Source organism: Hemitrygon akajei, chromosome 16 (assembly GCF_048418815.1).
Source record: "Hemitrygon akajei chromosome 16, sHemAka1.3, whole genome shotgun sequence".
Classification (NCBI taxonomy): domain Eukaryota; kingdom Metazoa; phylum Chordata; class Chondrichthyes; order Myliobatiformes; family Dasyatidae; genus Hemitrygon; species Hemitrygon akajei.
In genome coordinates, this window is record NC_133139.1 from 88,462,984 (window position 1) to 88,475,764 (window position 12,781).

Here is a 12,781-nt window from a genome sequence, read left to right on the forward strand (position 1 = left end):
GAAAATTAAGTTTAAGGATGGCTGATTTCCTGAAAGACGGTAAACCGGTTGTTTTCAGTAACAAAACTGTGGTCACTATTTTCATTCCAGATTAGTGGCTAGGAAATTTAAATGGCACTTCAGTATCTGCAATTTGACTACTTCTAAAACTTCTACTTCTAAAGGCTAAAAATTGCAGTGTCTTTTGAACACTGTCCTGTGACAACAGAATTGGGAATCTAGAACTATTTTAAGATGCCTAGGGCTGAAAGTAGACTTAAAGAAATAAGCATCCAAGATTCTGAACTGTAGAATAAGGAACTGAAATACTCAGGTCACACAGTGCAGGAGCAGAGAACTGATTCCTTACACCATCAAAATCCTCATTAATTTTGCATTCAGTCATGCTTAGTGCAAAAAAAAACACTACTTGTAATACAATTTCAGAAGCCATTGGGTTTAGGCTGACTCCCTGTAGGCAATCCCTTCACTCCATTTCCACTGCAACTAAAAGCAAAGTGAAGGAATGTCGTGGGTGGAAATTAGGGGAAAGAGTAGAATCACTTACTCCTCTTACTACAAAGGTAGTTTTACAGTAGCAGTAAACTAGTACAGAGGTCAGTTAGTGCACAAACACGGCAGTAGAACAACCTGTTTTGCTAATCTGCAATGCAATAGGAATGAACTTCGGTGAGAAGACCTTTTTGTATGAAGAACAACTTGACACTCCAGGATTCATTTTCAGTGACTTGCATCAGGCATAGAAAATGTCTGATCCAGATACTTTATTTGATGTTAATGACCGACTCAAGTTTGAAATTGATTTGCTCAGCTGACAATGACCTTCAGTTGTTTGATGGCCTAAAAAAAAAAGAAAGCTTGTATAAGTCACAATGATAAAAATCTTCCTAGGATTCTTAAGCTGGTCAGAATAACCCCCAAGTGTAAAAGGAAAAGCAGAAGAAAACAACCATACCAGTGTTTGTTAATTGGTATTGAATGCTATAATTAATCATAAGCTATTTCCATATCTATTATTCCACCTTGTGTAAATTGCCAAAGATTTCCACATGGTGGTCAATGGCTTTATGTGCTATTAATATCCTACTGGGTCTCATTTTACGAAGTTGCACATATCTGAACAAAGACTGAAGTCTAACCAGAGTCACCAGCAGCAACTGCCAGGAGACCTTTGTAGCAAAGCAAATTACTAAACACTTACTTGGCCCATTCCACGTTCAGGATTAAATGATCATAACCAAATCCGGACACGCCAGCAATGGCTCTGGCAGCATCTTCACGCCGATGGAAACTGATGAAGGCAAAACCCTGAAGATGGAGGGGAGGAAAAAAAATTGCTCTGAATACAAACCAGCGCTTCAAACCTCCAGGAGAACACAATGCTAACCCAAGTGAAGACATTAGCAGCATTACCTTGGATTGACCCGTGTTCTTATCCTTAGCCAGGTAGATCCTAGAAATGGAACCAAAAGGTCTGAAGAGTTCCTGCAGGTCAGTCTCTCGTGTGTCCTCTGAGAGGTTGGTGACACGGATTGTGGCGTTGTCATCCGCTGGGGAACAAGACAGCAGTGTCAGAACTATACCCGTCAGACTCGGGGTTAAAGAAAATCGACCTTGCACACCCTCCTGATTTATTGCAAGTCCTCCAAGGCGTGGGTGAGTCAAGGGCTTCTCAGTGGACAAAGCTCACCATGTCAGGGGTGTCAATGTTCTCTGTGGTATGGGGCAGCATTGCAGAACTTTTGTTATGTTTACCCTCTACAGTTAATCTTGTGGGTGTGTAATACTGTATTTGAAACACAGTGCAGTGTTTTAACCCAGTTCTCTCACCTCTGCGATTTGTCTGCATGGACTCTCCCCGTCGATTGGCTCCATCTCGTAGACTGGGTGGCACGTACTTTCCAGTCTTACTCTGAGCTGGTTGGACTGGTTCAGGATCTGGAGACAAGGAACAAAACTTTAAAAAGACTTGCACAGAGACCACTAGCTTTATTACAGGGAACTGTCTAGAAGTGGCTGGGGCACACACCTCGATGTGTTGGAAGGTTCAGGATTCAAGTTACATTCCTGAGCACAGAAACCCAGGCTGAGAGAACTGGGCGAGTGCTGCACTCCAGAGGTGCCACCTTATGTGCAAGACAACAAACATCATCAAGCACTTCCATCATCCAAGTTATGTTCTCTTCTCGTTACAACCATCAGGAAGAAGCTACAAGAGCCTGAAGTCCCACATAATCAGGTTCAAAAACTGTTATACCCTACAGCCAGCAAGCTCCTGAACCAGTGTGGACAAGTTAACATGTCACAACTCAACAACCTATAGACTCACTTTCAAGGATTCTTCAACTCAACATTATTTACTTTTAACTAACAAGTATCTTTTTCAAATTCTACTGAATTTCTATATCTTCCTGTAAAATTTAATCTCAAAGTGTCTATATGGTGACATATACAGACTTTGAAATAAATTTACTTTGAACTCAGCCCCTCAATACGATCGTGCTTGATCTGCTGTCCACTCTTCCTCAGTGCCAGTTCTCCATAACCTTCAATTCACTGACCTTTCAAAAGTTTATTAACCTCAGTGATCTAGATTCTAGAGGTACAGAATTCCAGAGATTCACTGCCCTCTGCAAGAAAACATTCCTATACACCTCAGCTAAAAATGATCGTCACTTTATCTAGCAATTATACCTCTATTTGGACCTGACGAAAACATATTAATGTTCACCCTGTCGTGATCTCTTATTTATTTATTTAGCAATACAGCACAAAAATGGCTCCACTGGTCCTTTGAACCACGCCGTCCAGCAACATCAATCAACCTTAACTTACTCACGGGACAATTTACAATAACTAATTAACCTACATCTGTGGACAGGGATGAAACCAAAGCACCTGGGAAGAACATACAGAGAATCCTTACAGGTGGCACCGGAACTGAACTCCGCCCAGAGTTGTAATAGCATCACTAACCACTACGCTTCCTACTGTGGAGGGGACGTTTCCATGGGATCCTCACTTATTCAAAACGTGACATGCATGAATCTAATGTCTTTAATTGACTATGATAGGGCAACCATCGATCGGAAATGGAAACCTACAGTAGAGTACAGGCCCTTCAGCTCACAATGTTGTGCTGACCCTGTAACCTACTCTAGAAACTGCCTAGAATTTCCTTTCCACATAGCCCTTTATTTTCCAAGCTCCATGTACCTATCTAATAGTCTCTTAAAATACCCTATTGTATCCATCTCCACCACCTTCACTGGCAGTGCATTCTACACACCCACCACTTTCTGTGTGAAAAACTTACCTTGACATCCCCCTTGTACCTATTTCTAAGCAACTTAAATCTATGCCTGCTTGTGTTAGCCATTTCAGCACTGGGAAAAAGCCTCTGTCTATCCACATGATCAATGCCTCTCATCATCTTATACACCTCTATCAGATCACCTCTCATCCTCCGTCACTCCAAGAAGAAAAGGCCAAGTTCACTCAAACTATTCTCATAAGGCATGCTCTCCAATCCAGGCAACATCCTTGTAAATCTCCTCAGCACTCTCTCTATAATATCCACATCCCTCCTGTAACGTGGTGACCAGAATTGAACACAGCACTCCAAATGGGGTCTAACATAGCTGTAACATTACCTCTTGAACTCAATCCCACGGTTGATGAAGGCCAAAACACCATAAGCCTTCTTAACAACACTGTGGACATGAACTCCAAGATCTCGCTGATCCTCCATACTGCCAAGAGTCTTGCCATTAATACTATATTCTGTCTTCAAATTTGACCCACTGAAATAAACCACTTAACACTTATCTGGGCTGAACTCCATCTGCCACTTCTCAGCCCAGTTCTTCATCCTATCAATGTTGCGCTGTAACCTCTGACAAACATCCAGACTGTCCACAACACCCACAACTTTTGTGTCATCATCCTGAGATACAAAGTGAACTTCTTTTAGACTGCCTCCAATGCGTGTTTGTTCTTTAAAGATGGGAACTAAAACTGCACAGTACTCCAGGTGTGGCCCAACCAACACCCTGTACAATTTTAAGTCTTTCTGTTAGGAAACTCCAAATGCCTGTCTGCAAATTTCATGCACGAGAATGTCTAGACCCCTGTACATCCCATTCCTTAGAAATCTCTCAGCACTTAGATAATAGACTGCCTTTCCCAAACTGCATGACCATATACCTAAATCCCATTTGCTCTCAGATGGACACAGAAATATTCATGGCATTAGTATGAAGGCAAGTTGGAGGGGTGGGGTCCTCTTCCTGACAAAAATGTATCCCTCAGTCACCTCACAGCTACTCTACCAAGAGGGAAGCGCCACTGTATAACATTAAGGAATAAAAGTTCAATGCGCACCATGGGGCACTGCTACCATCTCTTGGTTGCTGCTAGAACTGCACCAAATGCTCCAGGGAATGCTTTCCTGTGATTGACAGGTCCAGAGATGTCATGGGAATCTAAATCAACTCTGGGCTCACAGACTGAGAACAGTAGGAAAGCATATGAAATGGCATGGACTTAAAACACAGTGGATTATATTAGGAACAAAGGATTTTGCTGTCAGTGATGAAGCTGGGAATATGGTCAAACAAAGGTGATGATTTAATTCCCCTGGAGGTAAATAGAGGAAGTTGGGCAAGGTCTCCAAGGACAATGATTTATCCAGCAGAGTCTCCTTTGACTAAAACCCAAAAATGGAAGAACACTCTGTTGTGTCACCAAGGAACCAACTATAGTATAGTATGACAGTAAACCCCAGAGAACTAAATCACCCATCAACGTAATTGATGTTGTGATGTAGTTACAGAAGGAGAAATTTTTCATATTCATCTGCAGAATCTAGGCATCATTGAAATCTGACTGGTCAGGTAGAGCTGGAGCCACTGCATCTCCCCGCCAGAGACCCAGATTTAATGCTCATCTCCAACCTGGAGTCTCAACATTCCCGCAACCCGTTAGGTTTCCCTTGGGTGCTCAGTTCCCTCCCACATCCCGAAGACGTATGGGTTGATATGGTAACAGGCTGCTGTAAACTGCTCCTAGAGTGCAGATGAATAGTAAAATATGGGAGAGCTGATCAGTCAGTGGCATAATAAAACTAGGTATGCTATCCATCTAGCTTAAATGGATAGATGATGGGACAGTACAGACTCAGCCTGCTTCTATGAAACTAGAAGCAAGGCAGCTGCGAGTGGAACGTCTGAAAGGATTTTTGGAGAGAAGGCATTTTACTGCTCAGGGTAAAGAGAGGCAAGATTGCACAGGTGCGTGACATCAGCCAGTAGAGAGCTGGAAGAGTTTAAAAAGACCACCATATACATCAGGCAGCAGAGTGAGAGGGCTTTGGCGAAGAAGGGTCAAGGCAAAGAACGAATTTCCAGAGATTCACAGATAACAGCCTTCGACTTCCCCAGCGGACTCTTCCCTTTCTCCCGTGGTCCTCTTCCGCTAACATCCGTTGCTCTGTCTTGGCAGGTGAGCTCAGACCCATGCCATGCTCCTCCTGTGACATGTGGGAACTCAGGGAGGCTGACAATGTCCCTGAAGACTACGTGTGCTGGAAGTGTGTCCAGACGCAGCTCCTGATAGACCACATGGCGGCACTGGGGGGGGAGCTGCGCGTGGACTCACTTTGGAGCAGCCGAGATGATGAGAATGCACATTTAGTGAGTTAGTCACACCGCAGTTTAATGATCTAAGGAAAGATTGGGAATGGGTGACCAACAGGAAGAGTAGCAGAAAGATAGTACAGGAGTCTCCTGCGTCCATCTCCCTCCAAAACAGATGTACCGCTTTGGAGTCTGTTGGGGAAGATGGCTCATCAGGTGAAGGCAGCGGTAGCCAGGATCATGGCACCGTGGGCGGCTCTGCTGTGCATGAGGGCAAGAAGAGTGGCAGAGCTGTTGTGGGGGGGGGGGGGGGGGGGATTTCATGGTAAGGGGAATAGAGAGGAGCTTCTGTGGCCACAAACGGGACTCCCATATGGTGTGTTACCTCCCAGGTGCAAGCGTCAGAGAACTCTCCGAGAGGCTGCAGGGCATTCTGAAAGGGGAGGGTGAGCAGCCAGCTGTCGTGGTGCATGTAGGTACTAACGATATAGGAAGAAAGCAGGATGAGATCCTACAAACTGAATTTATGGAGCCAGGAGATAAAGAGTAGGACCTCAAAGGATCTCAGGATTATTACCGGCGCCACGTGCTAGACAGAGTTGGAACAGCAGGATAGCTAGAACGAATTTGTGGCTTGAGCGGTGGAGTAGGAGGGAGGGTTTCAGATTCTTGGGGCATTGGAACCGCTTCTGGGGGAGGTGGGACCAGTACTGTCTGGACGGTCTACATCTGGGCAGGGCCGGGATCAATGTCCTAGGGAGATTGTTTGCTACCGCTGTTGGGGAGGTTTTAAACTAATATGGCAAGGGGATGGGAACCCACACAGAAAAGAGGGAAGTGATGCAGAGACCAAAGCAAGAGTTAGTGAAGAAAAAAGTAACAGTAGAGTGCATAAAAGTAAAAAGCAAAAATCACATAGGTCACTAGATTCTAAAAGGACAATGAGTATAAGGGCACTTTATCTAAATGCCCGTAGTATTAGAAACAAGGTTAGTGAACTTGTGGCACAGATCAGCACCAAGACATATGATTTAGTGGACATTACAGAAACCTGGTTGCAAGGTAGAGATGACTGGGAATTAAATATCCAAGGGTATCAGGTAATACGGAAAGATAGGCAGGAAGACAGAGGAGGTGGGGTGACGATCTTGATTAGGGATGAGATCAGGGTGATTGTGTGAGACGATATAAGATCAACGAGCAGAATGTTGAGTCCATCTGGGTAGAGATTAAGAAGAGTAAAGGGAAAAAAAAATCACTGGTGGGTGTTGTCTATGGGCCACCTAATAAAAATATTGCAGTGGCAGAGGCGATTAACCAAGAAATAACTGAGGCTTGTAACAACAGAGTGGCAGCTGTCATGGGGGCATTTTAACTTCCACATAGATTGGGTGAATCAGGTTGGTCAAGGAAGTCTTGAGGACTTCATAGAATGCACCCGTAATGGCTTTCTTGAGCAGCGTGTTAGTGAACCTACAAGGGAAAATACTATCTTAGATCTAGTCCTGTGCAATGAGACAGGTAAGATTAACGATTTTGTAGTCAGGGATCCTCTTGGAAAGAGTGATCATAGTATGATTGAATTTCGCATACAGATGGAGGATGAAAAAGTTAGATCTAAAACTAATATATTATGCTTGAACAAGGGAGACTACAATGGGATGAGGGAGGAGATAGCTAATGTTGATTGGGAGCACAGGCTATTTGGTAGGACAGTTGAGGAACACTGCAATACTTTCAAAGAGATTTTTCACAGTGCTCAACAAAAGTATATTCCAGTCAAAAGTAAGGTCAGTAAGTGTGGGGAGAACCTGCCTTGGATAACGAAGGAAATAAAAGATAGTATCAAATTAAAAGCTCATGTGTACAAAGTTGCAAAGAGTAGCGAGTCTGGAGGATTGGGAAAACTTTATAAAGCAACAAAGAACAACTAAATAAAAAATAAGGAATGGGAAGATAAGAGTATGAACATAAATTAGCACAAAATATAAAAACAGATAGCAAAAGTTTTTGTAAATATATAAAGCGGAAGAGGGTGGCTAAAGTCAATGTAGGTCCCTTGGAAGATGAGAAGGGGAAATTGATATTGGGTGATAAGGAAATGGCTGAGGCATTGAATGACTATTTTGTGTCGGTCTTCACGGTAGAGGACACGTCTAAAACGCCAAAGAAGAATGCTATGGACAAAATAGGAGGTGAGGACCTCGATAAAATCACTGTCACTAAAGAAATAGTGATGAGCAAACTAGAGGGCCTGAAGGTAGATAAGTCCCCCGGTCCTGATGGGATGCATCCCAGGGTGCTGAGGGATTTGGCAAAGGTTATAGTAGACATTTATCAAAACTCTCTAGACTCTGGGTAGGTCCTGGCGGATTAGAAGACAGCAAATGTCACGCCCCTTTTTTTAAGAAGGATGTAGGTAACTATAGGCCAGTTAGCTTAACATCTGTAGTCGGGAAATGCTTGAAGCTGTCATTAAGGAAGAATTAGCAAAACATTTAGAAAGGAGTGGTTCCATTAGACAGACTCAGCATGGATTCAGGAAGGGCAGGTCCTGTTTGACAAACTTACTGGAGTTCTTTGAGGACATAGTGAGTGCAGTGGATAAAGGGAAACAGGTGGATGTCGTATACTTGGATTTCCAGAAGGTATTCGATAAGGTGCCGCACAATAAGACTTATAAATAAGATGTGGATGCATGGAGTTGGAGGAAGTGTACTGGCATGAATAGTGGATTGGTTAATCGACAGAAGGCAGAGAGTTGGTATAAATGGGTGTTTCTCCGGTTGGCAGTCAGTGGTGAGTGGGGTGCCGCAGGGGTTGGTGCTGGGCCCACAGCTGTTTACCATTTACATTGATGATTTGGAAGGGGGACTGAGTGTAGCGTAGTAAAACTTGCTGATGACACTAAACTGAGTGGAAAAGCAAATTGTACAGAGGATGTGGAGAGTCTGCAGAGGGATATAGATAGGTTAAGTGAGTGGGCCAAGGTCTGGCAGATGGAATACAACATTGGTAAATGCAAGATCATCCACTTTGGAAGGAATAGAAGAGCAGATTATTATTTAATTGGTGAAAGATTGCAGCATGCTGATGTGCAGAGGGACTTGGGAGTGCTTGTTCATGAATCACAGAAAGTTGGCTTGGAGGTACAACAGGTTATTAAGGCGGCAAATAGAATGTTGGCCTTCATTGCTAGAGGAATTAAATTCAAGAGCAGGGAGGTCATGCTGCAACTATACAGGGTACTGGTGAGGCCACACCTGGAGCACTGTGTGCAGTTCTGGTCTCCATACTTGAGGAAGGATACACTGGCTTTGGAGGCAGTGCAGAGGAAGTTCACCAGGTTGATTCCAGGGATGAAGGGGTTAACCTATGAGTTGCCTGGGATAATACTCTCTAGAATTCAGAAGAATGAGAGGGGGTCTTATAGAGACATAAAATTTTGAAAGGGATACGTAAGATAGAAGCAGGAAAGTTGTTTCCATTGGTAGGTGAGACTAGAACTAGGGGACAGTCAGGGGAGAAGATTTAGGATGGACATGAGAAACTGTTTTTCCCAGAGAGTGGTGAATCTCTGCCCAGGGAAGCAGTTGAGGCTTCTTCACTAAATATAATTCAGATACAGTTAGATAGATTTTTACATACTAGGGGAATTAAGGGTTATGGGGAAAAGGTAGGTAGATGGAGCTGAGTTTACGGACAGATCAGCCATGATCTTATTGAATGGCGGGGCAGGCTCGATGGGCCGGATGGCCTACTCCTGCTCCTATTTCTTATGTTCTTATGTTAGAAGTCTGCTGTCACAAATAGGTCAGATTTCCTTCCTTATTGGACATTAATGATCTAGATCATTCTTTGTTAATGATAGCGTAGACTTTTTTTTTAAAAAACGGTGAGAAAATCTGAGACACAAAGGAACTTGGGAATCCACCCTGAAGGTTAGTTTGCAGGCTGAGTCAGTGGTGAGGAAGGCAAATGCCATGTTAGTCTTCATTTTGAAAGGACTAAATATAAAAGCAAAGATGTAACATTCAGGCTTTAGAAAACACTGGTAAAACCTCACTTGGAGAATTGTGATCAGATTTGGGCTCCTTATCTAAGAAAGGATGGGCTGACATTAGAGAGGGTTCAAAGGAAGTTCACAAAAATAATTCTGTGATTAAAAGGCTTGTCATATGAAGAGCATTTGATGGCTCTGGGCTTGCATTTACAAGAATTCAGAAGAATGAGGGGTGACCTAATTGAAACTTATCAACTGCTCTAAGGCCTTGATAGAGTGGATGTGGGGACAATGCTTCCCATGACCAGAGGACACAGCCTCAGAATTTTTTTAGCCAAAGAGTGGTGAATCTGTGGGATTTGTTGCCACAGGCAGCTGTGGAGGACGTCTTTGTTTATATTTAAGGCAGAGGTTGATAGATTCTTGATTAGTCAAGGCATGAAGGGATTGAGTTTAGGAGCCGAGAGGTAATGTTGCCCCTATATCGGACCTGGTCAGACCCCACTTGGAGTACTATGCTCAGTTCTGGTTGCCTCACTATAGAAAGGAGGTGGAAACCATAGAGAGGGTGCAGAGGAGAATAACAAGGATATTGCCTGGATTGGGGAGCATGCCTTATGAGAATAGGTTGAGTGAACTCGGCCTTTTCTCCTTGGAGCGATGGAGGATAAGAGGTGACCTGATAGAGGTGTACAACATGATGACAGGCATTGATCATGTGGATAGTCAGAGGCTTTTTCCCAGGGCTGAAAAGGATAGCACAAGAGGGCACAGTTTTAAGGTGCTTGGAAGTAGGTACAGAGATGTCAGGGGTAAGTTTATTTTTTAAAAACGCAGAGTGTGGTGAGTGCTTGGAATGGGCTGCCAGCGACGGTGGTGGAGGCAGATACGATAGGGTCTTTCCAGAGACTCCTGCATAGGTACATGGAGCTTAGAAAAATAGCGCGCTATGGGTAAGGACATGTTCAGCACAGCTTTGTGGGCCGAAGGGCCTGCATTGTGCTGTAGGTTTTCTATGTTTCTATGATATGGGGAGAAGGCAGGAGATTGGGGCTGAGAGGGGAAATTAATCAGCCACGATGAAATGGCAGACTCAATAGGCAAAATGGCCTAATTCTGCTCCTATATCTTATAGACATATGGACAGCGATTCCTTGTATGTGCATAGGTACTTGGCGATTAAAGTCTGATTCTGATTCTGAATATATTAATGCTGTCTTTTAATTGTTCCTTTAATAAGTGGATTTAAGTTCCTCGGTTGCCAAGGTGGGGATGGTCAGGTCTCTGGATATTTAGTACAGCTCCCTGCAGGTGATGTGTACACAAGAGCCACAGTACCTGAACCCTTCTCCTTCTCGGCTGTTGTAAGGCCCAGCTGCTCAGCCAGCTCCTTCTGCATGGGTCCCAGCGTGTCTTTATACGGACAGCGTGTGGTCCAGTGGTCGCCTTTACAGATTCGGCACGACACGATCTTCTGGCCTTTCAGTTTAGCCATTGGGTCATCCTCCTCTGTGTTATTTAGATCCTAGAGAGAGGTTTCAAAAGGGTCAATTGATTAGAGGCACCCCCAGCACTGAGAGAATCAAACCCTCAGTTAGACAGAGCCTGAGAAATACTGAACCATTCCACAAATTTGAAATTATAAACTTCACCTATAACTTCCTTCCTGGAACAAGACACCATAGATAGATAGATAGATACTTTATTCATCCCCATGGGGAAATTCAACTTTTTTCCAATGTCCCATAGAGTATCATCTTACCCCAGAGTCTGTTCTATGACTGTGAGTAGACATCTTTCATCTTCACCTCAAATCACCCACTGCTATACTGCCACACCGGACATCCTCTCGCAATGACTATGGTTCTGGAGGATGACTGAAACTTAGTGTAATCCCTACACTATCACCGATGTTCACCAGCTCCCAGTTACGTAACATCCTAGGAAAGGTTTCACTGCTAAAGTAATGGTCTTTCTGCAGAAGCAGTGTTTAGGTCATAGTTGGAGATTACGGGTGCCATCCAATGAGGAGAGTGCGTCTTTGTGTTGTGTGTCCTTTTTGTTCAGTGGGAGATGAAGAAAGAAGACACTGGGGAGAACCAGTTGTAGGATTCGACCCAGTGGGAGACCAGTCTGATTGAGATGGATTGCGAGCGATGTTCCGAAGGTGGTAGGTTTTTTCACACAGACCGAGGGCCCAGCACCTGAGTGACAGAGGAGCTCAAGCTGAGCTCCAGCTTGTGCACATTTAACCATTTAATTATAATGGGCCCTCTGTGTTTTTTCCCTTCTCTTCTTTACTAACCCTTTAGTTAAGTAAGAGTCATAAATATAATTCCTTTAATCGTATGCAATGTGCTGTCTGCTATTTCCTGGCAGTGAATTGTAACAGGGTAGCAAACTACACAGCATCCACACAAACAGGGGGGATTCAGATGGGAGAGCCATCTCAGTCTCACAAGTTTGGCAGGACTAGAGTATGTATTCCCTAGACTTAAACAGCCAAGGAAACCAGGTGGTTTCACATAAAACATTGACTTTGAAAGTAATTTATTTCCAAATTCCTCTGACCTTGTTCCTTCTCTACAATCAGTCTATGGCCTCTGAAGACCACTCTACTCTTCAAATTACATCTTTATAATTCCGCTGCTGCTGAGCCCCTCTAAGCTCCTTCTCAACCCTTTCTCTGCTCCGACACATTCCTTAAAACTGAGACACACGATGCTGAAACCTGGAGCAACTTGTATCTGGTCTGTTTGTGCGATTTGTTTTTTTTTGGTGCATGGGGATTGGGAAGGGTTTGACATTTTCCTGTAAATGGGTTCCATCGTTTTCTGCTTCATGACGTCTGTGGGTAAGAATCTCAGGGTTGTATACTGTATTCACTTTGATAATAAATGTAATTTCAATCTTTGAAAATGTAGGATTAGAACCCCAAACATCAACAATTCCTCCCCCCCCCCCCACCCCTTACCCCACAGATACAGCTCAACCACTGAGTTCACTTGGGGATTATTTATTACTCCGTAAATCCTACCTCCCTGACCAAATTCTGACCACCCAGCCCAATATCTCCTTGCCGCAGTTTCTGCATTCACTGATGCTACACCTGTGAATCAGCTTGGGGTATTAAACTCCTGAA

The 12,781-nt window shown here is 43.8% G+C and overlaps 1 protein-coding gene across 2 annotated transcripts in view; it reads right to left on the bottom strand.

Annotated features, from left to right (window-relative positions):
• Window positions 1-713: 713 nt before the first annotated feature.
• The window catches only part of eif3g (eukaryotic translation initiation factor 3, subunit G), a 32,643-nt gene continuing 20,575 nt past the window's right edge, over window positions 714-12,781 (bottom strand). For both annotated transcript variants that reach the window (XM_073069392.1, XM_073069391.1), the window contains 5 exons: window positions 10,978-11,164; window positions 1,831-1,938; window positions 1,414-1,550; window positions 1,202-1,308; window positions 714-840 (listed from right to left, as the gene is read on the bottom strand). In XM_073069392.1, coding sequence (XP_072925493.1) covers window positions 825-840; window positions 1,202-1,308; window positions 1,414-1,550; window positions 1,831-1,938; window positions 10,978-11,164 — 555 coding nt within the window. In that variant the 3' untranslated portion in view covers window positions 714-824. The remainder of the gene's footprint in view (window positions 841-1,201; window positions 1,309-1,413; window positions 1,551-1,830; window positions 1,939-10,977; window positions 11,165-12,781) is intronic.